This window comes from Heloderma suspectum, chromosome 5, assembly GCF_057233095.1.
Source record: "Heloderma suspectum isolate Gila_16-S chromosome 5, 16-S_ref, whole genome shotgun sequence".
Classification (NCBI taxonomy): Eukaryota; Metazoa; Chordata; class Lepidosauria; order Squamata; family Helodermatidae; genus Heloderma; species Heloderma suspectum.
In genome coordinates, this window is record NC_139462.1 from 42,654,942 (window position 1) to 42,682,835 (window position 27,894).

General features: G+C 43.8%; 1 protein-coding gene across 1 annotated transcript in view; it reads right to left on the reverse strand.

The window, feature by feature from the left end:
• NDST4 (N-deacetylase and N-sulfotransferase 4) overlaps nucleotides 1–27,894 on the reverse strand; it is a 170,464-nt gene that overhangs the window by 89,031 nt on the left and 53,539 nt on the right. The window contains exons 3-5 of the mRNA XM_084860251.1: nucleotides 25,765–25,919; nucleotides 2,931–3,116; nucleotides 35–163 (exon numbers count right to left, since the gene is read on the reverse strand). Coding sequence (XP_084716377.1) covers nucleotides 35–163; nucleotides 2,931–3,116; nucleotides 25,765–25,919 — 470 coding nt within the window. The remainder of the gene's footprint in view (nucleotides 1–34; nucleotides 164–2,930; nucleotides 3,117–25,764; nucleotides 25,920–27,894) is intronic.

Below are 27,894 nucleotides of genomic sequence, written 5' to 3' on the forward strand. Positions count from 1 at the left end.
TTTACTAGCGTTGTAAAATAGCAAAAGTACATACGGGATTAAGAAGGATGGTAAGAAACAGTTCGCCGCCTTGTATGCTTTTGTCTAGTTCTTGAGGCCCTCCAGGGTATTCTTTGTAAAATATTGTATGGGTGAAAAGTCCACATGTCTGTCGAGGGAGTACCTGAGAAAGACAAAAAAAAAAAATAAAAAATCTATAGGGATATGTGTGTGTGTGTGTGTGTGTGTGTGTGTAGTTCCTTCAGTTCCAAGTTCCCCTGACAGCTGAAACTAAGATGATTTTAGTCACTGATTTATTTTTTCTTTTTTTCTGCCACAAGAAACAGCCAGATCCAGCTGGATGAGGGGCCTGCAACAGAGTTGCGGAATCAGCACCCCAAATTAAGTTGCTATCAGTCTGGGACTGAATATGGCCTGATATTCCAGCAGAAAACCCCTTTAAGACTAGTAAGCGTTGCTTGACATTATAGCAGTGATCCTTGCTTAAAATATGAATGTTTTAAGATGTAGCTCCAAGGTTCCGAGATGTAGCTTCTGAATCAGTTAGAGTAATCAAAAACATTTTGGTCAACTAAAAAGGTGCAACAGATTAATTGGGCATGGTATTACTTCTTTTTAAAATGAGAATTGTTTTTAATATAACTCCTTATGTAAACTGCGGAGGGCACGTGCCATCTTAGTAGATGCTTTCCTTCTTGTGTCTCACACAGGAAGGAATGCCTCTTTTAAGGGGATGCCTGCTGCAACACATACATGCATCCTTATGAACAAGGAATCCATGTTAATAGCACAAGGATATAAGAAGAGCTCTGCTGGATCAGACTGATGGTCCATCTAGTCCAGCATCCATTACCCATAGTGGCCAGCTTATTGGAAGCTCACAAGCAAGGAGAGAAAGGGAATAGCCCTCTCCTTTTGTTGATCCCATCCAGCTGCTATGTAGAGGCATGCTGCCTCTGATCTTAGGGGCTCCATACAGCCATCATGGAGGATAAGACTATTGATGGCCACTAGTCCTGATGGCTATGTGCTACCTCCAGTATCAGAGGCAGTAAGCCTATGTACACCAGTTGCTGTGGAACTTGGGCGGGAGGGTGCTGTTGCAGTCGTCACCTGCTTGTGGGTTTCCTGTCAACAGCTGGTTGGCCACTGTGTGAACAGAACGCTGGGCTAGATGGTCCCCTGCTCTGATCCAGCAGGTCTCTTCTTATGTTCTTATATTTCCAGTGCCATCTCCACATTTGGGAGGCGGGGAGGGCATGGACAAGGTGCTACATTCTGCTCAGCAGGAGAGTGCCAAGCTAGTGAAGGAGGCTCCTTTATCTCTTCTCTCTTGTCACCGCTCTCATGATCTGGGAGTGAGCAAGCAGCAATAGCAGTGAGGAGGAGCAGCGGGGCCAGGAGGCTCCAGAGGTGGAGAGTGGGCCTCCCACAAGAGTGTTAGCCTTAGCAGGTGCCCAGCAGTGCGTGCCCCTGACTCCAGCCCTGCATATAGCCAGAATGACCAGTAGCCATTGATCCTCCATGCTTTTGTCCAAATCCCCTTTTCATGTCATCTAAGCTAGTGGTCATCATGACATATTGTAGCAGCATCCCCATATTGATGAGACAACACAATACAGGTGCTGCTTTGTCTGAATCCACCACACACTGGTAGTTTATGGCATTAGGGACACCACAGAATGGATGCCCTGAGCATCCAAGCAAGAGGCTCTTTTCATTTTCATCTTCCAAAAATGAATGTAGTTAAAAAGAAAGAAAGAACGCAATTTCACTGTTTTCTTTTTCTTTTACTTCTGCCACCAACCACAAATAATGTAAATATGAGTGACTATTCATGTGAAGAGTCTTCACATCTGCAGAAAGGCTTGAAATCATCATTTTCATTCAAAACTTTCATTCAAATGAAATGTTCTAGAAAGCATTAGTGGAGGTCTTTGTGCCTTCTCCAATTCAGAAATCAATAAGGAGCTCACAATATTTATAATAATAAAACCTTTTTGATGGGAAAAATGTACTAAATCTACCCTTTGCTAACTATCTTGAACCAACTTTTCTACTGATACAGTATTGGTGGTCTCTCGTAAATGTTTCCTATTCCCATCTGCCTAAAATTTCCTTGACATTTCCTTTGGAGATAATGTTCATCTGTGCCTTTTGCTCCAATCTGTTCCCTCTCACTGCTTTGGTTGTTACAGCTGCCAACTAGCCAGAGCTTTTTATATCAGTAATGGGCCAAGTTAATCCTACGTAGATATGACCTTGGACCAACAGCTTTGACCTCGTGCCATGACATTCAGTGGAAAATATAAACAGCTGTACTCTCTTTGTATTGGCTGGGAATAACTTCACTTCTTCTGCTATGGTGACTGCAGCTTTTACCATGTCACAGCATACTGGCACAAGAAATATGTGCCCATCTGAGTTAGTTGAGAACACGGATAAAGCATGTTGTAATCCTATACGGAGGTACAGAATTGCTGAAAAATTGCTGTAGGTTGTGTCTCAAAGTCATAATTATACATATTGTCTGAATACTCACTTTCTGTGTAAAACATGCACCAATTGCATTTAAGATACTATCCAAAAAGAGTCAATAATTTTGCCCATAAAGTCAGACAATTGTAAAGTGATTCTTTCAGACTAACAGAAAATGTTTGCACCTATTAATTAAACAATCTTGCCAGTTGGATATTCTCTTCAACTGCCCTCCCAGCTTGCAATAAATACATGTAAAGAAGCTGGACCTCCAACTGTGATAGTTGATTGCGACTGATTCAATTCAAGACTGGCACAGTCAGTTTCTTAAATTTTCTCTGTCACTGATGATTTTTAAAGACCATTTTAGCACTCCAAGCAATGTGGGAAATAGCATTGCTTTAGCCATTTTTGCAGTGATACGATTATGAAGTAATGGAAATGCAATGTACCATGATGCCATTGTGGATGAAGCCCCGTCTGTACCGTGCAGGTTTCAGATGAGGATATTCTTCAGTGCTGGTGACTTTAATACCCCAGACTTTCTTCCAGGCTTCATAAAGCTGAATGTGAACAGGGTAGACACCAGAATGGTGTGGAGCCACTGCATAGCCCATGTCAGTTGGAATACCATGTTCCTGGGGGTAAAAACCAAAGAAAACAACATTACATTACAATGTATAGGAGAGTGACCTATAGTATCATCAAGTTTAGAAGGAGCAAGTGTTTGGAACTGTTACCTGTGGTCAATAGTGGGTGAATGTGGGGATGAGCATACACAAGATAAGCAATGATCAATCCCGCTTTCAAAGTACCTTCAACTCTTTGACTATGAACATGTTTCTAGCCTTATTTATTTTTACCTTTCAACTTCTCTCAAGTCATTTTGAGAAGTTGCATATGGGTAGTGAAGTGGCATATGAGTAGTGAAGTGGGTAGTCGCATATGGGTAGATGCATACGGGTAGTGGGTGGTTGCATATGGGTAGTGGTCATTGGATATGGGTGGTGGTAGTTGCATATGGGTAACTGCATATGGGTAGTGAAGTGGCCTGCAATAAAAAGGGCAGTTCTATTGCAGCAGGGGGAAGCACAGGTATGTTTCATCCATGCCCTCCACAGCTGTTCTGTGGACTTTGGCCAAAGCCCCTCCAGTCACAAGTTAATATAGAATGTCAAAGCCAATTGATTCTCCTAAGGTGCCTTGAATTGTTCAGTCGTTCAGTCGTGTCCGACTCTTCGTGACCCGATGGACCATAGCACGCCAGGCCTTCCTGTCCTGCGCTCTCTCCCGGAGCGTGCTCAAGTTCATATTCATTGCATCCGTGATGCTATCTAGCCATCTCATCCTCTGCTGTCCCCTTCTTCTTTTGCCTTCAGTCTTTCCCAGCATCAGGGTCTTTTCCAGGGAGTTTTCTCTTCGCATTAGGTGGCCAAAATATTGGAGCTTCAGCTTCATTATCTGTCCTTCCAAGAAGCACTCAGGGTTGATTTCCTTTAGGATGGACTGATTTGACCTCCTTGCAGTCCAGGGGACTCGTAAGAGTTTTCTCCAGCACCACAGTTCGAAAGCATCAATTCTTCGGCGCTCAGCCTTCCTTATAGTCCAGCTCTCACAGCCATACATTACTACTGGGAAAACCATAGCTTTGATTAGACGGACCTTTGTCGGCAAGGTGATGTCTCTGCTTCTTACTATGCTGTCTAGGTTGGCCATAGCTTTCCTCCCAAGGAGCAAGCGTCTTTTAATTTCATGGCTACAGTCACTGTCTGCGGTGATCTTGGAGCCCAAGAAAGTAAAATCTGTCACTGCTTCCATTTCTTCCCCTTCTATATGCCAGGAAGTGATGGGGCCAGATGCCATGATCTTAGTTTTTTTAATGTTGAGTTTCAAACCAGCTTTTGCACTCTCCTCTTTCACCCTCAACAAGAGGCTCTTTAGATCCTCTTCACTTTCTGCCATTAGGGTGGTATCGTCTGCATATCGGAGGTTGTTGATAATTCTCCCAGCAATCTTAATTCCGACCTCTGATTCATCCAACCCGGCATTTCTCATGATGTACTCTGCATATAAGTTAAATAAGCAGGGTGACAATATGCAGCCTTGTCGTACTCCTTTCCCAATTTTGAACCAATCGGTTGTTCCATGTCTGGTTCTTACTGTTGCTTCTTGACCCTCGTACAGGTTTCTCAGGAGACAGGTAAGGTGGTCTGGTACTCCCATCGCTTTCAGAATTTGCCACAGTTTGTTGTGATCCACACAATCAAAGGCTTTAGCGTAGTCATCAATGAAGCAGAAATAGACATTTTTCTGGAATTCTCTTGCTTTCTCCATGATGCAGCGAATGTTGGCGATTTGATCTCTAGTTCCTCTGCCTCTTCTAAACCCAGCTTGTACTTCCGGTGGTTCTCGGTTCGCATACTGCTGAAGCCTAGTTTGTAGGATTTTGAGCATCACCTTGCTGGCATGTGAAATGAGCGCAATGGTGCGGTAGTTTGAACACTCTTTGGCGTTGCCCTTCTTTGGAATTGGAATGTAAACTGACCTTTTCCAGTCTTGTGGCCACTGTTGAGTGTTCCAGATTTGTTGGCATATTGAATGCAGCACTTTAACAGCATCATCTTTTAGGATTTTAAATAGCTCGGCTGGAATACTGTCATCTCCGCTAGCTTTGTTGTTACTAATGCTTCCTAAGGCCCACTTGACTTCATTCTCTAGGATGTCTGGCTCAAGTTCAGTGACTGCACTGTCATGGCTATCAGGGACATTAAGATCTTTCCTGTATAGTTCTTCTGTGTATTCTTGCCACCTCTTCTTAAGAGGTGAATCTCATCTGTTTCTGTTAGGTCCCTGCCTTCTTTGTCCTTTATCATGCCCGTCTTTGCACAAAACGTTCCCTTGAGATCTCCAATTTTCTTGAAGAGATCTCTAGTCTTTCCCATTCTGTTGTTTTCCTCGATTTCTTTGCATTGTTCATTTAAGAAGGCCTTCTTGTCTCTCCTTGCTATTCTCTGGAACTCTGCATTCAGTTGGGTGTATCTTCCCCTTTCTCCCTTGCTTTTCGCTTCCCTTCTTTCCTCAGCTACTTGTAAAGCCTCATCAGACAGCCACTTGGCTTTCTTGCATTTCTTTTTCTTTGGGATGGATTTCGTTGCTGCCTCCTGAACAATGTTACGGACCTCCGTCCATATTTCCTCAGGCACTCTGTCTATCAGGTCTAATCCCTGAAATCTATTCCTCACCTCCACTGTATATTCATCAGGGATATGATTTAGGTCATACCTGAACGGTTTAGTGGTTTTCCCGACGTTCTTCAATTTAAGCCGAAATTTTGCAAGAAGCAGCTCATGATCTGAGCCACAGTCAGCTCCAGGTCTTGTTTTTACTGACTGTATGGAGCTTCTCCATCTTTGGTTGCAAAGGACATAATCAATCTGATTTCGATATTGACCATCTGGTGACGTCCATGTGTAGAGTCGCCTCTTGTGCTGTTGGAAAAGAGTGTTTGCTATGATCAGCATGTTCTCTTGGCAAAACTCTATTAGCTTTTGTCCTGCTTCATTTTGTACACCAAGGCCATGCCTGCCTGTTATCCCGGTGATTTCTTGACTTCCTACTTTAGCATTCCAATCCCCTATGATGAAGAGGACATCTTTTTTTGGTGTTAGTTCTAGAAGGTGTTGTAGGTCTTCATAGAACCGATCAACCTCAGCTTCTTCGGCCTCAGTGGTTGGGGCATAGACTTGAATTACTGTGATGTTGAATGGTTTGCCTTGGATTCGTACTGAGATCATTCTATCATTTTTAAGATTGTACCCCAGTACTGCTTTTCCCACCCTTTTGTTGACTATGAGTGCTACTCCATTTCTTCTAAGGGATTCTTGCCCACAATAGTAGATATGATGGTCACCTGAATTAAATTCGCCCATGCCTGTCCATTTTAGTTCACTGATTCCCAAGATGTCGATGTTCAATCTTGCCATCTCATGTTTGACCACCTCCAGCTTACCTTGATTCATTGATCTGACATTCCAGGTTCCTAAACAATATTGTTCTTTACAGCATCGGATTTTCTTTTCACCACCAGACACATCCACAGCTGAGTGTCCTTTCGGGTTTGGCCCAGCCGCTTCACTCTTTCTGGCGCTACTTGGAAATACCCTCTGCTCTTCCCCAGTAGCATATTGGACACCTTCCGACCTGAGGGGCTCATCTTCCGGCGTCATCTCTTTTAGCCTTGTGATACGTTCCATGGGGTTTTCTTGGCAAGAATACTGGAGTGGGTTGCCATTTCCTTCTCCAATGCCTTGAATACCAATCTCCAATTCTGCCAATACAGTGACTACATTTTGTCTGCCTTCCATGAGTTTTCCATGAGTTTTGCAAGATCCAGAAAGTACTGGAGGGGTAGAAATAATTACCTCTCTGTTTCTACATTCCCAAGGGAACTAGATGATATTTTGCAAAGTGTAACTAAACTTATACATAAATAAAGATGGCACACATACAGTGAGCCCTTTTTGGAAGTGCAAGCTACTGCACAGAAAATTTCGAAAAAACCATGGTTGCTATTACACACATGAAAATTGTATAAGCCGTAGTGCCTGTTCTATCCTCTTCTTTCTTTGCTATAGAAAACAGCATTCAATTAAGTAACCACAAACCTCATCAACCAACTTCTCCTTTAATTTTTGTTCTGAATACCTGAGCCTGGGGAAGAATTCTGTGTAACTTAAAAAAGCTTGGCCCCTTTTCCCATTAAAGACTGCCCCAGGATAATAATTATTGTTTATGGCCTATACAAATGACTTTTCCCCCTCCTCCACCTTTGCTTGATCTTTATCCTAGATTTCCTCTCAGAGCTCACAATTTCACTGCTCTCTCACTTGCAGTTTTTAAAAATAAAATGTAATATCACAGGCTTTAGAAGTACAATGGGGATTGCTCCTAGCCAAAACCCTGGGGAATGGCTCATAAGAACATAAGCAGAGCCATGCCTATGGGAAGCTCAAATAGGATGTGAGTACACCCTCCAGTTCATGTTCCCCATCAACATATTGAGAGTGTAATAGTACCCTCCAAGTCATGTCCCCCAGCAATGCAGTGAGAGGCATATTGTCTCTGGTACTGGAGGTAAAGGTAAAGGTAAAGGTGTCCCCAACCAGTCATGTCCGACTCTAGGGTGTGGTGCTCATCTCCATTTCTAAGCCGAAGAGCCAGCGCTGTCCGAAGACGCTTCCATGGTCATGTGGCCGGCATGACTGAACACCGAGGTGCACAGAACGCTGTTACCTTTCCTGCTGAAGCGGTACCTATTTATCTACTTGCAATTTCTTGCTTTCGAACTGCTAGGTTGGCAGAAGCTGGGACTGAAGACGGGAGCTCACTCCGTCACACAGCACTCGGGTCTCGAACTGCTGTCCTGCCGACCTACTAACTCCATCAGCACCTACCAGGGTTTTGATAATAACTGAGTCTTGTTTTGGGGCCTGCCTGGAGCTGCAAAATGTCAAGTCTAATCTAAGGTAAGCTAGTTGAGGCATGAAGATAGTGCCTGGAGGAATGCAGGTAAAGCCTGGATCCAATGTGGATAATGTGTTTATTAATTGCACCTGGGTGAGACTTGTGGGCTGGACCTCCTTGTCCCATTTGATACCCAAAATGTTGATTAGCTTTGGTGTTCAAGAAGTTCTATTCTGTGCTGAAGGAAAACCCATAGGACCACATCCTGTGATCAAGGATTTGTACCTTGTTAGTTGACCGTACAGGCAGAATTACTTACTAGAATGTTCCTTCTCCATTTGAAATGCCAATAAAAATGCACATGATAAAAGTATGCAGAGTGATGTCAAGCAGCAAAGGTATTAATTATAAGAACTTTTGGGAATGGCAATTAAATAGTTGTCAGGTTCCACAGTTTTAAGATTTACTAGGAAAATTCATGATAGTATGCATCAAGATTTTGTAGGAAAACATTGTCAGGAACTGACTAAACAAACAAAACAGCTCATTTCTATATTGGATTAATAAGTCAACAGGATAAAATCAAAGAAGGTGCTTAGAAGATAACGTATTATTGAAAGGAAATTTAATATCCTTCTCTTTATAGTTGTTGGAGATGACATTCAATATGTAATAAATTGGTGGACATTTTTTAAAGGAGCAAGGCTTTATATTCCATATTGGAAATGTAAAACAAACAAAATATATTTGATACTTGATCCCTCCCACAAATAATACCAGAGTTTTTACAGTAGGTGATCAAGCATCAGGAAATTTCCACATGGTACATTGCACAGCACTGCTTCCATTATAAACCATAAACATAGTCACCTCCTGTTTTCACAAGTGCTAAAAGTGTAATATTTGTCCCTGCAAAGTGAATGGCTCATTCTTTACACTTCTGGATTTAAAGTTGGTAACTGAAGAAAGGGATTCCCTATTACATGTGAATCTTCTTGCTAAAAATGAAATGGTACAGGTTTGTTCAGCTAGCTTCACTTCAATAAAATACTCTTTGCACTTCAGTGCATTAGGCTGAATGCTTAAATGAGCACCTTCAAACTAACAAACTTGCATTTCTACCAGGCACATACCCTATATTAAGCTTTTAACAAATGTGTGGCATGTTTTAAGACCAGTCTCATGGAACAGGCCCATAGTCAGCATTTTTATTTTTTATTTTTGTGAGGGATAAGGAATCATTTCAGAACAACCAGAACTATGATGGCCACTTACACATCATTAAAACAGAGGTCAAAATAGGACACCAATTTGCATAGACTTTGGATATGCTTAATTATATTTGTACAGATGCAAATTTTAAAATATCTACTATAATTTAAAATAGAAATACACGACATCTCACCATAGTGGGGACAACTGTAACCAGCTCAGTCTGCTGTCCAGTCCAGGTGCAAACTCTTGATGGACAACCTCAAGGCCCCTGTCCTCCTTTCTTATGGTTTCTCTTTAAACACGACTTGGACTGGACATCCCTTCAAATAGAGCAGGGGTGGACATCCTCGGGAGGTCTGGGGACCATTTGTGTCCACCCAGATCCCTCCCCATGGACACCCCCCCATACACAGGTGTCCAAAGCAGGACAAAATAATTAAAAATTAAAAATGGCATCTAGAGCTGCTACAGAGTGCCAAAAGCATCAAAATAATTTTGACCCTTTGGGAACTCCATAGCAGCTCTGGATGCCATTTTTAAAATAATGTTACACTTTTGGGAGTCCCCTCGAATTTCAGGGGCTGCACTGGGTGGCTGCAGGGGCTCTATGCAGCCTGTGGGCCACATGTTGCCCATCCCTAAAACAGAGAATGCCTTGAAATAGAGGACTGTCTTCTGGTAGCCTTTCAAATGGAGGACTTTTCTCAGTAACGTAGAACACATGGCCACCCTAAGCAGAACCTAAATACAAGTAAATTTCCTTAAAGTTATTTAAGGGCGCAATCCTATGACCACTAGTCAGCAACTACACGGCCATAGGATAGGTCGGTTCCGACACTTCCTATGCGTTGTCTGGCATCTGCCCCCCCGCTCCGACTTTCCATGGCTAGGCAGCCGAAATCAGCTGTCTAGCCATGAATTCAGGGCGGCTGAAGCGTGGAGGGGAAGATTCCCCTCTGCGCTGTTCCTGCCCTGCATTGGATAGGCGGTTGCCTCCCAGTTTGGAGGTGGCTGCCTATCTCAATAGGATTGTGCCCTAATAGTATGAAATAATTTTAAAATGTTTTTTATATACAATTGAAAAACAATGGCCTAGTGATTTTCAGTCATCCAGTGCCTTTGCATTGATTGACCAGAAGGCTTGACGGTGGGAATAAGTTCACTTCTGGGCAGAATACTGCCTGCACACTTTATATCTTCTCCACAAATAAAAAGTCTGGAGACTTACTTTTTAAAATGAAAACTAGAAATTCAGGGAAGGGCCTGGATTGGAATATCCCTGCCCAGGGGAAGGCGGGGTCTGACCCAGAAAGCCCTGCTCCCCATGTGGCTACGGCCCTGAAGTGGAATAATTGTCTATCCTGCTTCCAACAGTTGAAGAGCTATAAAATAGTGTTGTCCTCTGTTGGCATTACAAGGCTATATGAAAAAGCCATCCCTGCAGAATTGCTTTCAGTCTTGTCAAAAGAAGAGAGGTGATATGTTGGCTCTCAGCATTTTCTAAGTTGTCACCTTGCCGAATTAAAAGATTTACATAAGCTCTTCTTATCTTCTTTTAGGGCTGGGACATTTTCTAGTATTATTGTTCAGGCAGGCTGAGACTTCCCATAGGAGATTATTTTTTTACTATGTCAGCTTAATGCATTATTTTATTTTAGTAAAGTTTCTTTTCCTTTTTTGGGTGTGTGTGTGTGGGGGGAATAAATTACTTGCTTTGGTGAATGTACCAACAACCAGTTGTTAACCTTCAATATTTTAAAGTATTACATCTTTATCCCGGTGCCTGCAATTGAAGACTATAGCTTTTCTATGTAATTGTTAATAATCACGAGAAGTTTTGGCTTGTGAAAATTCTGGGCACAGTCCACTTTCAAATGAAACCAAAAACCAAAACACCCTTCAGTTTATTTTCATTGAGCCAGATTGCATTATACAAGGCTAGAAGGAAGTGTGGATCACAGCAAACTGTGGCAAATTCTGAAAGAGATGGGCGTACCAGACCACCTTACCTGTGTCATGAGAAACCTGTACGAGGTCAAGAAGCAACAGTAAGAACCAGACATGGAACAACCAATTGGTTCAAAACTGGGAAAGGAGTATGACAAGGCTGCATATTGTCGCCCTGCTTATTTAACTTATATGCAGAGTACATCATGAGAAACGCCGGGTTGGATGAATCACACGTCGGAATTAAGATTGCTGGGAGAATTATCAACAACCTCAGATACGCAGATGATACCACCCTAATGGCAGAAAGTGAAGAGGATCTCAAGAGCCTCTTGTTAAAGGTGAAAGAGGAGAGTGCAAAAGCTGGTTTGAAACTCAACATTAAAAAAATGAAGATTGTGGCATCTGGTCCCATCACTTCCTGGCATATGGAAGGGGAAGAAATGGAAGCAGTGATAGATTTTATTTTCTTGGGCTCCAAGATCACTGCAGACGGTGAGTATAGCCATGAAATTAAAAGATGCTTGCTCCTTGGGAGGAAAGCTATGGCCAACCTAGACAGCATAGTAAGAAGCAGAGACATCACCTTGCTGACAAAGGTCCGTCTAATCAAAGCTATGGTTTTCCCAGTAGTAACGTATGGCTGTGAGAGCTGGACTATAAGGAAGGCTGAGTGCCGAAGAATTGATGCTTTCAAACTGTGGTGCTGGAGAAGACTCTTACGAGTCCCCTGGACTGCAAGGAGGTCAAACCAGTCCATACTAAAGGAAATCAACCCTGAGTGCTCATTGGAAGGACAGATACTGAAGCTGAAGCTCAAATATTTTGGCCACCTAATGCGAAGAGAAAACTCTCTGGAAAAGACCCTGATGCTGGGAAAGACTGAAGGCAAAAGGAGAAGGGGACGGCAGAGGATGAGATGGCTAGATAGCATCACTGATGCAATGAATATGGACTTGAGCACACTCCGGGAGAGAGCGCAGGACAGCAAGGCCTGGCGTGCTATGGTACATGGGGTCACGAAGAGTCGGACACGACTGAACAACTGAACAACAACAAGAAGGAAGTGGTCAGGTGCTAGGTGCCCAACAACCATGAGAGGGAAGTCAGAGTGTGCGGTGAAGCTCTTGTAATCTATTTCTATGGTTGCCAGATGTGGTTTCTAGTGAGGGAAGAGAGTGCAAAATGGTTTTGGTAGGAGAGGGCAGGCAGGATTAAAGGCAAGGCTCAAAATGCAGTGCTTCGATATATAGTCAAGTTGAAATTTCAAAAAGTGCTGTGCACTTTGAGTATATTTCTGGTTGTTACCATTTTATATCTCAACTTATCTAGGAACATATGTGTCCTTAAAAGCCCAGGAGAGGGAACTGTCCTCCCTGCAATTTGGGACCATTGTGAAGAGCACTCAGCCTGCCATGCAGCAAGCCTGGCAATTGGAAAAAATAAAGCCAAACTCCAGTTGTGCATGCTTAATTTCCCTTATGTATGTGAAGACTGGACACATTCATTTCAGGCCCATGGCTTTTAGTGCCTGGCTGGGACAAAATGGCTTCCTGTGATGCTAAAAAAAAAAAAGGAATAAATGAAGTAATGAGTACAGTAAACTCCCTGATATCCAACTCTCTAGATTTTTAAATAACTGTTTATCTAGACGTGCACACGTTCTCCTTAAACAGGAATACCTGTATTCCTCTACAGTTTCTCAGAACACACCAGTGGATACAGGCAACTATGATTCTGGAGTAACTTGATGTTTCAGTGACAGAGAGCTTAGTGTCTCTGTGTGTTTATGGTGGTGTACACACCAGACAGATGCTGATTCCCAGTATTGGCTGAATGGAGAGACTTGCAGTCCTGTGTGTCTCTACTCAGAGATAAGCCCCATTGAGTTTAAAGAGACTTACTCCCAGGTATGTGTCTATAGGATTGCAGCCTTAATGGCATTTTATTTATTTGTTACATTACCGCTCAATAGCCAAAGCTCTCTGGATGGTTCACAACAAAACCACAAAATGCATCAAAAAAACCAATATAAGATTTAAAAGCTTCTAACTACAAGATAAAAGTACCAACCACAAAAAACCTAGCAGCAATACAGAGATTTAAAATACAATAACAGTTTTAAAACAATAGAGCTAAAAGACTAAAATGCCTGGGAAAATAACAAGGTCTTCATCTGGTGCTGGAAAGAGCACAACATAGGTGCCACCAGGCAAGCTTCCCTGGGAAGCTAGTTCCACAACCTGTTTATCTGAATTGTTCCTCTTGCTTGCTCCTCCTTCCCCACTCCCCTCACTAAATCAATCCTAGTTGTTGGTCCTGTTTGCCCCATGAACCAGCCCACTGTGGCTTAAGCTGGGATGCAGCAGGTGGCCATTTTGAATATTTAAGCCATGGCTGCAGCTTGCTGTGTTGTCATAGAATCATAGAATAGTAGGGTTGGAAGGGGCCTACAAGGCCGAGTCCAACCCCCTGCTCAATGCAGGAATCCAAGTCAGAACAGCCCTGACAGATGGCTGCCCAGCCTCGTCTTGAATGCCTCCAGTGTGGGAGAGCCCACCACCTCCCTAGGCAATTGGTTCCATTGTCGTATTGCTCTAACAGTCAGGAAGTTTTTCCTGATGTTCAGCCGGAATCTGGCTTCCTGCAACTTGAGCCCATTATTCCGTGTCCTGCACTCTGGGATGATGGAGAAGAAATCCTGGCCTTCCTCCCTGTGACAACCTTTCAAGTACTTGAAGAGCGCTATCATATCTTCCCTCAGTCTTCTCTTCTCAAGGCTAAACATGCCCAGTTCTTTCAGTCTCTCTTCACAGGGCTTTGTTTTCAGTCCCCTGATCATCTTTGTTGCCCTCTTCTGAACCCTCTCCAGTCTGTCTGCATCCTTCTTAAAATGTGGTGCCTGGAACTGGACACAGTACTCCAGATGAGGCCTAACCAGTGCTGAGTAGAGGGGAACTAGTACTTCCTGGGATTTGGAAGCTTTGTTTCTATGAATGCAGCCCAAAAGAGCATTTGCCTTTTTTGCAGCCGCCCACATCACACATGTGATGTTCATATCACTCATATTCAGCTTGTGATCGACAATTCCAAGATCCTTCTCGCTTGTAGTATTGTTGAGCCACATAGAATCATAGAATAGTAGGGTTGGAAGGGGCCTACAAGGCCATTGAGTCCAACCCCCTGCTCAGTGCAGGAATCCAAGTCAGAGCATCCCTGACCACATATCCCCCATCTTGTAATTGTGCATTTGGTTTCTTTTTCCTAGGTGCAGAACTTGGCATTTATCCCTATTACATTTCATTCTGTTGTTTTCTGCCCAGCGCTCCAGTCAGTCAAGATCATTTTGAATTTTGTTTCTGTCTTCCCAAAGTATTAGCTATCCTGCCCAATTTTGTGTCATCTGCAAATTTGATCAGCATTCCCTGCACTTCCTCCTCCAAGTCATTAATAAAAAAGTTGAAGAGCACTGGGCCCAGGACTGAGCCCTGCAGTATCCCACTCATTACCTCTCCACAGTTTGAGAAGATCCCATTGATAAGCACTCTTTGAGTCCGATTCTGTAGCCAACTGTGGATTCACCAGATCGTTGTTTCATCTAGCCCACTTTAGTTTGCTCATCAGGATACCATGGGGCACTTTGTCGAAAGCTTTGCTGAAGTTGAGGTATATGATGTCCACAGCATTCCCACGGTCCACAATGGAGGTTACTTGATCAAAAAATGAGATCAGATTTGTCTGGCAGGATTTGTTCTTGACAAATCCATGTTGGCTTTGACTAATCACTGCATTGTTTTCAAGGTGCTTACAGATGGATTGCTTTATCATCTGCTCCAGAATTTTCCCAGGGATTGATGTCAGACTGAGTGGTCTGTAGTTCCCAGGTTTCTCCTTTTTACCCTTTTTGAAGATAGGGACAACATTAGCCCTCCTCCAGTCATCTGGCACTTCACCCGTCCTCCATGATTTCTCAAAGAGAATAGACAGTGGTTCTGAGAGTTCTTCTGCCAGTTCCTTTATTACTCTAGGATGCAGTTCATCTGGTCCTGGAGATTTGAACTCATTCTAAGTAATTAGGTGTTCCTTGACCATATGCCTATCGATCTCAAGCTGCAATCCTGCCCCTTCAGCCTGTACTTTGCCTTTGCCAGGGGGGTCATAAACCCTCTTTTGGGAGAAGACTGAGCCAAAGTAGAAACTGAGCACTTCTGCCTTTTCTTTGTCATCTGTTATCATTTTGCCATCCTTATTTAATAGCTGAACAACCATTTCTTTCTTCTGTGTTTTACTATGCACGTAGCTGAAGAAAGCCTTTTTGTTGCTTTTAGCATCCCTTGCTAACCTCAGCTCGTTCTCAGCTTTAGCCTTCCTAAAGCCATCCCCGCAATTTTGTGCTACCTGCCTGTACTCTTCCTTTGTTGCATGGCCTTCTTTCTACTTCCTATATGTGTCCTTTTTTGTTTTCACATCATCTCTAAGCTTTTTTGTGAAGCCACATTGGCTTCTTCTGTTGTCTTCCACCTTTTCTTCTTGTTGGAATTTTCTGTAATTGTGCTTTGAGCATTTCCTTTTTAAAAAGCTCCCACCCATCTTGGACTCTTTTTCTCGTTAGAGTCGCTTGCCATAGGACCTTACTGATCATTGTTCTGAGTTTATTAAAATCAGCTTTCCTAAAATCCAGGGTATGCGTTTGACTACACTCGGCTTCTGCTTCCCTTAGAACCAAGAACTCAAGTACAACATGGTCACTTTCCCCCAGAGTTCCTGTAACTGCTACTTTATCCACTAAGTCATCTCTGTTGGTTAGGATCAAGTCAAGAATAGCCAATCCTATAGTTCCTTCCTCTACTTTCTGTAGGAGGAAGTTATCCACCACACAAATCAGGAATTTCCTGGAGGGGCCATGTTTTGCAGAATTTGTCTCTCAACAAATATTGGGGAAACTGAAGTCCCCCATTCCTACTACATCATGCTTCCTTGAAACATTGGCTATTTGCTTTTCAAAAGTTTCATCCTCGTCTTCTCCTTGAAAATTGGGTGGCCGGTAGTAGACTCCGACCACCAGGTTCCTTTTATTCTTTGCTCCAGTTATTTTGATCCAGATGCTCTCGATGGGGCTACCAAGCTCATCCTCCTGTATTTCTGTTCAGAGATATGTATTTTTCACATACAGTGCAACCCCACCTCCCTTTCTGTTCCTCCTGTTCTTTCTGAATGAGTTATATCCTTCAATTGCTGTATTCCAGTCATGAGAGTCATCCCACCAAGTCTCAGTTATACCTATCAAGTCATAATTTCCCTCTTGTCTTGTATTAAGAGTTCAAGTTCGTTCTGTTTGTTTCCCATACTCTGGGCATTGGTATATAGACATTGAAGACCATGTGCTTCATAGTCTGGCTTTCTTCCTACATGCTTCTGAAGACTGTTATTGGGTGCTATTAGAGCTGTTCTCTCCGTTGCGGTGCATGAGCCTTTGTCCATTGTTACCCCCAACTTTACCTCTCCCTTCCCCATAGGATTCAGCTTAAAGCCCTCCTGACAAAGTTCTTCATGCTGTGGCCAAACATATTCTTCATAGCCTTTGTGAGGGGCAACCCATCCCTTGCCAACAGCCCATCTTCCAGGAAGTATAGCCCATGGTCCCAGAATCCAAATCTCTTGCACGTTGGCACCACCTTCGTAGCCAATTATTCACCCGGAGTATTTTTCTTTCCCTTTCTATCCCTCTTTTAACTACTGGAAGGATGGATGAGAAAACTATCTGGGCCCCAAAGTTCTTGACTTTCCTTCCCAAAGTTTCAAAGTCTGACGTGATTTCTTCGTAGCTCCGCTTGGCGGTATCATTTGTTCCCACATGGATGAGAAGAAAGGGATACCTGTCAGTGGGCTTTATGAGTGCAGGCAACGTTTCAATCACTTCTCGAATCTGTCCTCCCAGGAGACAGCATACCTGGCGAGTCCACGGGTCTTCGCAACATACTTGGGTTTTGATCCCATGCAGCAAAGAGTCTCCCACTACTACCACTCTTCTCTTGTTGTTGTTGTAGGCCTGAGTTTCATTTAGGGATGTACGAAAGTCACTTACCTGTTCGCGGATTATGTTGATGGTGGGGGGGAGGCGTTCTGTCCCTCCCCCCGGAATCCTGGCTGGCCGGCTCCGCTCCGCAGGGATTCTGTGGAGCCGCCAGCCGGCTCCGCCAGAAGCCGGACATCCGGCCGCTGGCTAGCAGGGACGCAAATGGCGGCAGCCGTAGCCGCTGCCGTTTGCGTCCCTGCAGTCAGCCGTGATATACTACGTAAATGTTTACGTAGCCTATCACGTCTGACTTAAAAAACAACAACAACAATGCGCATACGCAAATGGCGGTGGCTACGGCCGCCGCCATTTGCGTTCCTTATTTTGGCACATCTTAGTCTATGTCAAGATTTACGTAGTCTAAGACGGCGAAAATAAGGGGAACGCAAATAGCGTAGCGGATGCTACGCTGTTTGTGTTCCCCTTATTTTCGTCGTCTTAGTCTACGTAAATCTTGATGTAGACTAAGACATGCCAAAATAAGGAATGCAAATGGCGGCGGCCGTAGCCACCGCCATTTGCGTACGCGCATTTTTTTTTTAAGTCAGACGTGATAGGCTACGTAAACATTTATGTAGCCTATCACGTCTTTTTTTTTTTTTAACTGGAAATGGCGGCGGCGGCAGCCGGTCAGAAGACTGGCCGCCGCAGCTGCCGACGAACCACCTCCGGAGCCGCTGCTGGAGCCGCTGCCACCCGGACGATCCGCCCCAGGTAAGTCTCGTCCCGGGGGGGCGGGGGGGGCAGGCCGTTCCGCCACCGATTTCAGGGGCCTCCCCGAGATCCGTGGCCTCCCCGAGATCCGTGGCGGAATTCTCTGACATCCCTAGTTTCATTGCCTCTGCCTCACTGACCTTCAGCCTCTTGCTCACTCTCATGCAGGTTCATCTGTAATTCTTCCTCTGCAGGCTGTCCTCCAGTCTCATCCTCAAGTACCTGGAATTGGTTCCATAGCTCTGCTCCACTGCTTCCACTGGTGCAGAGTGGCGTCTACTTCTTCTTCTCCTAACTGTCTGTCATCCTTTTCCAAGGAGTATCCTCTACTGCATTTTTCCTCACCTCAGTAGGGATGTTAGAGAATTCCGCCACAGACTCCAAGGAGGCTGGATTCTTTAGAATCCGCCCCCCTGGAGTCCGTGACGGAACGGAGCACTCCCCCCTGCCACCTCACAAAATTTTCCCAGGATGGACCCTACCTGGCGTCGGCTGGTCCAGTCCATCCGCTGCTCCGGTCTGCGGCCATGAATGGCTGCCCTGGTCTGCGGCTGCCAGTTGCCTCCCTGCGTTAGCTGTGATAGCCTACATAAGTATTTACGTAGGCTATCACAGCAAAGAGCAGGGACACAAATGGCACAGCGGGCACCATTTGTGCCCCTGCTCTTTGCTGTGATAGGCTACATAAATATATATGTAGCCTATCATGGCTAATGCAGGGATGCAAATGGCGCCCGTTATGCCGGACGCCATTTGTGGCCGCAGCCCGGCAGCGGATGGAAGTCCGGCTGTGGGCAGGCCTGGCTGGCGGCTCTGCAGACTCACTGTAGAGCAGAGCCTGCTGGGGAGGATTCCAGGGGGAGGGAGGGATCGCCTCCCCACCCAAGCAGACACCCCCACCCGGAACGGGGTAAGTAATCCGCCCATCCCTACACTTCAGCATTTTCTACTTCTGCCTCAGCTTGCTGTTGCACTTCAAGCTTCTGTTCTTCACTTCGCTGCTGTAGTTCCACCGTTCTGTCCAAGAACTCTTCGTGTTCTCTTATTCCCCGGAGGGTCGACAGTCGCCGCTCCAGTCCTCTTACTGTTGCTTCCAGCAGTGTGATCAACTTGCAGCAGGTGTAGGCCATGTTGTTCTCAGGCAAGAAAACAAACACTGCACACACCTTGCAGGTCACCACCACTGGAGAGCCTTGTCCTTCCATAGCCTCTTTTCCCTTTTTGTGTCTAGCTTTCTGATTGTTCTAGACTAGCCTGTGCCTGGTCCTCTGCTCACTAGAGGTTAAAAGCAGAGTCCGAACCCAGCAGGGGTGGCCTTTTTTAGGGTTATGCGAGGGTTGTTTAACCATTGCACAACCCACCCCTGCTGAATTCAGGTGATATGATAAGCTATGGTTACGGCTTGAATTTTCAGGATGGTGCCTTCGGGTACTGTGGCTCGTTGTGGCTTAAATATGCAAACCAGGTCAGAGTCTGCCTCTTTTGTTAAGTTGCTTACTTGTATCTCCTGTTTAAGGTTACATCTCTAAATTCAATCAAAATAGGACAGCAGTGAAGTCTAATGATCTAGTTATCCACAGAGCAAGCTGAGTCCTTCAGCTCTGTCTGCTGTGACAGAGGCATGGGCTGCAACATGGCTGTAGGCCTCAGCCTCTTTTACTCCCAGGCTGTGGAGCTGCTGCTGGATGGACACTATATGAGGACAGAAGACTGCTGTTCTCTCCACTTTAATGTTTCTGGGTCCAAAAACAGACTTAGGGAGCAATCCCATGGCTGACCTCCCCTCACTTCTGTGCTGCCTCAGAGGCGCTCGCAAGAGGAGTGCAGAGGGGCCGGAAAGGGGCATGGCTGGGGGCGTTCCAGGGCGGGAGGATCGTCGCTGCCTGTACGACACATCCCATGTGTCATACAGCAGCCTCCTTCCCCGCTTCGTGCTCCTGCAGCTAGCAGAAAAAGCAGGGCAGGAGATGTGCGGAGGGAACGATCCTCTCCTTGCTTCTCCTGCCCTGCTTTGGATAGGCGGTCACCCTCGAGTTCAGAGGTGGCTGCCTATCTAGATAGGATTGCACCCTTAAATGCTTAAAATATAACTTCATTCTTAGGAGACTCTCAGAACCTCTTCTGAAACAGCTTAATAGTCTTTGGAACTGCCTAGGTCATGTGATTTTAGGACAAGTCCTCAAATTTTTGTTGTTCAGTCGTTAAGTCGTGTCCGACTCTTCGTGACCCCATGGACCATAGCACACCAGGCCTTCCTGTCCTGCGCTCTCTCCCGGAGTGTGCTCAAGTTCATATTCATTGCATCGGTGATGCTATCTAGCCATCTCATCCTCTGCCGTCCCCTTCTCCTCTTGCCTTCAGTCTTTCCCAGCATCAGGCTCTTTTCCAGGGAGTTTTCTCTTCGCATTAGGTGGCCAAAATATTTGAGCTTCAGCTTCAGTATCTGTCCTTCCAATGAGCAGTCGGGGTTGATTTCCTTTAGGATGGACTGATTTGACCTCCTTGCAGTCCAGGGGACTCATAAGGGTCTTCTCCAGCACCACGGTTCGAAAGCATCAATTCTTCGGAGCTCAGCCTTCCTTATAGTCCAGCTCTCAGAACCATATTACCAACACTTTAATACTAAGGGAGTGTCACTAAATTATAAACTCTATAATTACATCCTCTACTGGATGGTTCCCCCCTCCCATGTAATTTCCTCAGTCTCTTTTCCTCTCCCAAAGCTTCACCTCTCTTTCTCTTACCCAGAATCTCCTCAGAAACTGTCCTAGAGTCAGTCACAACAGCTCTCCTAGAATCACCCAAAGCAGGAAAAAAAAATCCCTAAGGCAGTTTTGGACTCAGAGCCAAAAAGAATTGTGATCCACCCAAGCATTCTTCCAGGAGTTACATTTTACAGAGTTACACTACCATGATCAAAGGTAAATAGAGAGGTGGTTAGAAAAATGCCAGTAGACAGACATTGCTTTACTTGGTGAGAGATTTTGCAAATGAAACCCACACCTCTATTTGGTTGCTCAGGTCTTTATTTAACCTACCTGAGTAGTATTGGTGTGGCTCCCTGAGCTCAAGTGTGACTCAGATGTTAACTTCTTGGTTTTTTTTTTTCTGTTGAGCCTACTACAAGCAAACCTTCATCTGCTAGGCTCAGGAAGCATCATATGGCATGAGTATCTTTTCATTTTATTTTAACACTGGTAATTACAACCTTCCTTACACCAAATGTTTGTGAGAACAATTTTTAGATCATAGGAGGCAGAAATGAAAAATCATGGGTAGAGCAGAACTAGTGTTATGTTGCATCTCTGCTGCTCATGTGGGGGTGGATTTTTCTGTCCTTGTCCCCCCCCCCTTGGTTGTGTGAAGAGAAGACATAGAGAAAGGCAATGCTGCATCTCAGCATGCAGGGTGCACATCCAATCAGGGAGCAGGAGACACACTTTCATAATGTGGTCCCTCCAGCCTTTTCATTCTCAGTGTGGCTATTCACCCTGGGCATTATTTCAGGACAAGATGGTCACCCATTGCAGGGCCTGAGCAGGAATTTTGGGGTGTGTTCTAACTGGTGGTTTGGTCACATCTATTTCACCTACTTCCCACTTACATAGTATGTCTAATTGGCTTGTTTTAATTCTGGTCACACACTCTGGCCAGTAGCATGGGGAGCCAGAGAGATCACTGGGTTACCCTGAAGCATTTAGGAGGTGAAGGGTTGCTAGACCAACATACCTCTCATTGCCAGCTGGCGCAAGAGGGTGGCAGGAGGGGAGCAGCTCTTGGGTCCTGTTTGCCTCCAGGCCTTCTGGAGTGGTCAAGGCCCCCTTCAGACCACCTTCATGGAAGCATTGGGTGAGAATCGAATTTGGTTCATTTTGTTTTGTAAGAACTTACTAATTTTTTTTTTTTAAAATTCTGATTTTAAAAAATCAAATGTGGGAGAAACTGAAACTGACAGATTCATCCATCCAGGCCCAGGGCTTTGAGTGCTTAGCTCTTAGAAGTCTGGCTTTGAATCCCTGTGTATTCAACCATGTTTGTGGTGCTGATTTTGGGTTACCACCTCTTTTTCTGACAGGTTCCTCATTTTTAACTGCTTTATGGCGGGCAGGTACAATATGGTCCTCTCCATCCTGGGAATAGATGTACCTATTGAATTTGGCTAGCGCAAATAGATCAGAATTTCATTGTGCTCTATTTTTTAAAAATAAGAATATACCCAAAGTGACAAATTTCTTCATATACATGAAGGAAAGAACTTGAGATAAAAAAAAAATAAGCAGGAAAAAAATCCTGATAGATTCATCCATCCCTGCCTCATGATGGGGTAGCCAATGGAAGTCCAGATCAGCTCCTGGTTGCTCTGACCCTTTGAGGTAGGGTGGAATCTCTGAGCTTTGGAATGATTAAGGGTGTTTGCACGTATCCTTCCTAGCTTGATTCCTGCAGATCCTCAAGGGCGTTGAAGAAAGCTGTGACCCTTTTACCCAAAGATATGCCTCATGTCTTCATTCCAGTGGGGAGACAAAAAGAGAACATTGATCATATTTCCTTGTGTGTGTGGAATTTGGTAAGAGAGAGTCTTGGGGTAATTTTAAATTTTACCCCAATCTGTTTTCAAGTTAAGTGTGAGCACAATCAATATTTAAACAGAGTTTGCTTGTTGTGTTTTTATACTCAGTGATCAATTTCTAACACACCATTTAGTTTAGCAACACTGATTTCAGAAATCTAGGATTGCAGTTGCCTTGAAGAGTAAGTTGGAAGATCAGAGGACTATGCCCAACTCATTAGAGAATGAAATCTATGGGTTCAGAGCCAAGGTGGGCAAGATGTTCAGTGCAATGGATTGATTGGAAACACAGCCAAAGGCTCCTCAATTCCGTTCAATTCCATTTATTTGCTTTGGCCAGCAGCCATAAGCCCATAACAAAAAGTTATGAACAAGACAGAAACAAACAACAGGAAAAACTAGTCAATCAATAAACATACCCCACACCATCTATTAATATATATATACAAGGGGTTTGGTAGTTGTCCAGATTCATTGAGAATCTAAAATAATGTATACCTAATGCTTTTAGACATAGGCTTAAAGAAAAAAGTTGTTGAAGCCTCTGTGTCCATCTCTCCTACTTAAAAGAAAAAAAGAAACGTTTTTAGCCAAAGAGGATCCCAAGGCGGCTTACAAAGATAAAAAAAATAAGGTATTGCATCACTTTTAGGTGCAAGATGCTTGAGCAAAGTGCTGATATGAAAAAGACTATTAAAATGGTGTGTGTGTGTGTATGTGCATCATGCGCGCGCACGCATGTGTACAATATCAGTATGTTGTCTCAAAGTGATGTCTCCGAATCCAGGTAGAATTCCATTAATACATTTTGATTAATAGAGACAGTTTGTTTCTTCCATTATTGCATTCTAACACTCAGCTCTTTACTGGTTTTGGAGATACATTCCTTAGAGGCTGCAGTTATTGAGAAGACACTTGACAGAAAAGAGAGGCTATAGCAGAGACCAAAAAGAAAAAGGGAAAAAAAACAGACTCTGACAGTGATGTAAGGGTAAATATTATTTTGCTTCTATGCTGAATTTTACCTCCCCCCCACCGCAAGTGAGGTGCTTACAATTACACTGCATATGTGTCAGAAACATCTTCCCTTCATCCTGCATGGATAGTAGGTTTGGTATAAATAGCAGCATCGCATCTTGACAAGTTTTCTCAGAAATAGGATGTTTATAGAAGGCTTTTAGAGGCATGCCATTCAACTTTTGGGGGACAACAATTTGAAGTCTATTTCAATATGGGCTGAGCAAGAACAGTTATCATCATTTACTGTGGTCTTAGTGATGTGCCTAATAATTACATAATGATTCAGAAAAAAAAACCCTACACCCTGAAAGTCACAGATGCAATTTCAGTTTCTCCTCTTGCATGAACATTAGCAATGCAATCTTCAGAAGTAAGTCTGAGCTAGTAAACTCTGTTGTTGTTCAGTCGTTCAGTCGTGTCCGACTCTTCGTGACCCTATGGACCATAGCACGCCAGGCCTTCCTGTCCTCTGCTCTCTCCCGGGGTGTGCTCAAGTTCATATTCATTGCAGCAGTGGTGATGCTAGCCAGCCATCTCATCCTCTGCCATCCCCTTCTCCTTTTGCCTTCGATCTTTCCCAGCATCAGGGTCTTTTCCAGTGAGTTTTCTCTTCGCATTAGGTGGCCAAAATATTTGAGCTTCAGCTTCATTATCTGTCCTTCCAATGAGCACTCAGGGTTGATTTCCTTTAGGATGGACTGATTTGACCTCCTTGCAGTCCAGGGGACTCGTAAGAGTCTTCTCCAGCACCACAGTTTGAAAGCATCAATTCTTCAGCGCTCAGCCTTCCTTATAGTTCAGCTCTCACAGCCATATGTTACTACTGGGAAAACCATAGCTTTGATTATACGAACCTTTTTCGGCAAGGTGATGTCTCTGCTTCTTACTATGCTGTCTAGGTTTGCCATAGCTTTCCTCCCAAGGAGCAAGGGTCTTTTGATTTCATGGCTGCAGTCACCGTCTGCGGTGATCTTAGAGCCCAAAAAATAAAATCTGTCACTGCTTCCATTTCTTCCCCTTCTATATGCCAGGAAGTGATGGGGCCAGGTGCCATGATCTTAGTTTTTTTAAATTCTGAGCTAATAGCAATTGCATGTATGAGAGAGAGCAAGAGAGTGCACGGAAACAATATCCTACACCAGTTATTTACTATTGCTCCTTAAATACAATGGTAACCTTGATTCACAACAGAAAATATTTGGGAAACAGAGTTTTTGTTCATGATAAGCAGGCAGTGGGAAGTAAAGCAAGGCAATATGAATTGAAAAGCAGGAGGGGGTGTAAGAATTACCCTGAGTTCATGGACATTAGCTCCATGTTAGACATGAGGGAGGCTGTTTTATCAGGAAGATAAATTTCTTAAAAGGCAGCTTTTTTTTTTTAACTTGCTCATAAGAAAATGGTACAACTACTGAGTTCAACATTAAAACATGGAAACAACCTCTGTATGACCATTCTCAAGAAATAAAGTCATGGCTTGTATTCTCATTTACTATAAGCTTTTTATTTAGGGGTATCCTTTGGAGTCTTCAGTATCCAGTTAAAAGTGACTGTGTATCAATTATCCTAATACATAAAATTATAACCAAGGATTCATTATATATCTGCTTTTAAAGCATATAATATTTGTTGTCAAAGTTTATAGGAACAATTGGTGGTCATATGCCCTGCTTTACAGAGGACAGTCCTGTATTTGAAGATATCCTCTATAGACTGTCTGGACCAAGTCCAGTTCTTACAGTTCTTTATCTTTAAAGGGAGAGCAGGGGCCTTGAAGTTGCCTATCTACATTTAGCATCTGGACGGAAGACTTATCAGGCACACATATCAACTGGTCACAGTCTTCCCAGTATGGTGAGATGTATTGTATTTCTATTCAAATTATAGTAATTATTTCTAAATGTGCATCACTAGATATAAATTAGTAGATGCACATTTTATGCAAACTGGTGTCTGCTTCTGTTATCTTTTTCTGCTGATGCATTTCCTCTTTTTTGGCAAGGTGTAAGTGGCCATTCTATAGAACATCTATTACTAATAGGATCTGGCTTCACCAAATCCCTCAGTCCCTCTGTTATGAGATGTTCCTGGAACCATCACTACAACTGGACATTACCAGAATGACTAGGGATGCTTTCTACAACTCACCTGGTGAGAAGACTTCTTGATTTTTATGCTAAGACCTACTAAAACATTAATCTTATTGTTACATTAAGAATAATTATAACATACTCAACGTGGATCTGCTCTTCAAGATGTTTTGGAGACTGGAGCTACTCACTAGTGCAAATTCCTTGTTGAGAATCATCTGCTCCACTAGTGATGACTCATTATGGAAGAGATGAGGTTGCATGTGGCTCCACATATGAGGAAACCACCAGAACTCATCCACAGAACTCAGCAATAGATCATCACCTTCATCTTCCTCAATGGTTCCTGCAAAATGAATGAAGGACATTGCATATTGTAATAGGCGTGGACACTACCAATTAATTTTCTCAGAGCCATGCTGCCTCTGAACTAGGGATGTTGCAAGCTTTCAAACAGGAGCAGTGCAGGCTCCAGGTTTCTGAGCGCCCTTGCACACAACACCCTCAGAGGGTCCCCTCCCTCAGTGGGTCCCCAATACCTTCTCATTGTCATCAACTGCTATTACTCCTCATCCTCTTTTTCATCATTGCTACCACTCGCTTGCTTGACAGGCAAAGAGCCGGTGAACAAGTAGGAAGTAGCATCTATTGCTCCTCCTTCTCACCACCACCATTGTCTGGGCCAGAGCAAGAAGCAGGTGAACAAGCAGGTTGCAGTGGTGAAGATAAGGCGCAAATCCAGGGGGCTTTTGTCAGTGGGCCGTGATGGGGGGGTGGGCCCTTGGGAGGTGCCTGACCATGTCTTCACTTGACATCGGCCCTGCTCAGAAGCAGGTTCGAGGTTAGCAGGGCCCTGATCCCAATCAGCTGGCCTCAATCCTGTGAGCACCACTTCCCCAAGGGCCCAGTAACTTATTCAGGGGCATGGGAAGGATGTATATGGCAGGCAGTTGGCCTTAGCAGAGCATCTTTTCCTTTTGGGGATACAATTGACACTGGATGCTGGTGCAACCCTATTCTGAACATGGAGTGTTCATATCACAATGGGAGGATAGTAAAGTAGAGTGCAATAATTATTGGAAACACATACTTCCTGTAGCCTGAATCTAAATGAATTATAAGCCTTCCAACAGATTCACAATCCTGTTTCCTTTCTGGAATCCAAAAATCAACTTGAGTTTAGGGACAAAGAAGAGAATTGTGCATTAAGGAGCATGCTAATAAAACATGTTCTGCATCTTACTATAAAAACCTCCTCGGGTAAACAAGCCACATTTACGGTAATTAAAGAATACCTCTCCATGTTTTATTTATAAAGAGTCAATAAAGTGTATGTTTGCATGGAGAATACTTTGACATGCTGGCTGAAGCGACAAAACAACACTACTAGTTTTAAAAGCAGAGCTCGCTTTGGATCTAGGACTCCTGACAGAGTACGCGCTGCAGCAGGTCCCTTAATGGAAGGCACCGACATGCCTCAACTCATTAAGTAGTTTCGTGCTATTTTAGTGAGCCTTATAAGTTGCTGGGGAATACACAATCATAGGCACATGCACACCATTTAAGTCTTGGCACCATCACAAATTCAATATTGATAATGTTGAAGTCAACTGGGAAACTGAAAATTTGAGCAGTTGGTATGTGATATAAATTTTATCAGTGAATTCCCACACGACATGGGGACAGACAGGAGGAACAAAAAGAATATAATCAAACTGGCAAGTCAGAATTCAGCACCTGTATAGGAAAAATCCTTCTCATTAGGAAATTTACCAGCATTTTAAAAATACAACATCTCCCATCATTTATATGGACATACCATTTTTCTCATGAGGATGTGGAGGGATTGGTAAAGTGACCTTCTCCTTCTTGTGGTAAGGATATTACTTCACCTCCAGAGTGACATTTACAAAGCATTACCAACTCTCTGCATGCCTTTCTGAGATAACTGGCACTTCTCAGGGGAGGACAATGATATCCCATCATTCTGGGATTGTTCAAGTCTGACAAAAAATCACTCCTTTTGCCTTGGGAAGAAGAACCCCTTTCTCCAAAGTGGCTTCTTTCCATACAATGATGATTAATTGTGTATATGCTGGATTTATTATTACTTATCATATTCCAGCACTGAGCCCTGGCACTGATTTTTTGTTTTAGGATTAAGCCTTTGTGAGCATGATTCAAAATAATGTTTGCTGATCTTTCTGCAGACACCACAAACACTGACATGATGTATCCAATTGTGGCTTTGTGTTGGAAGAAAGTACCTGAGGCGAGGCACCTGATATTTGCCAATCCCCCTTACCTACTGTGTGCAACAT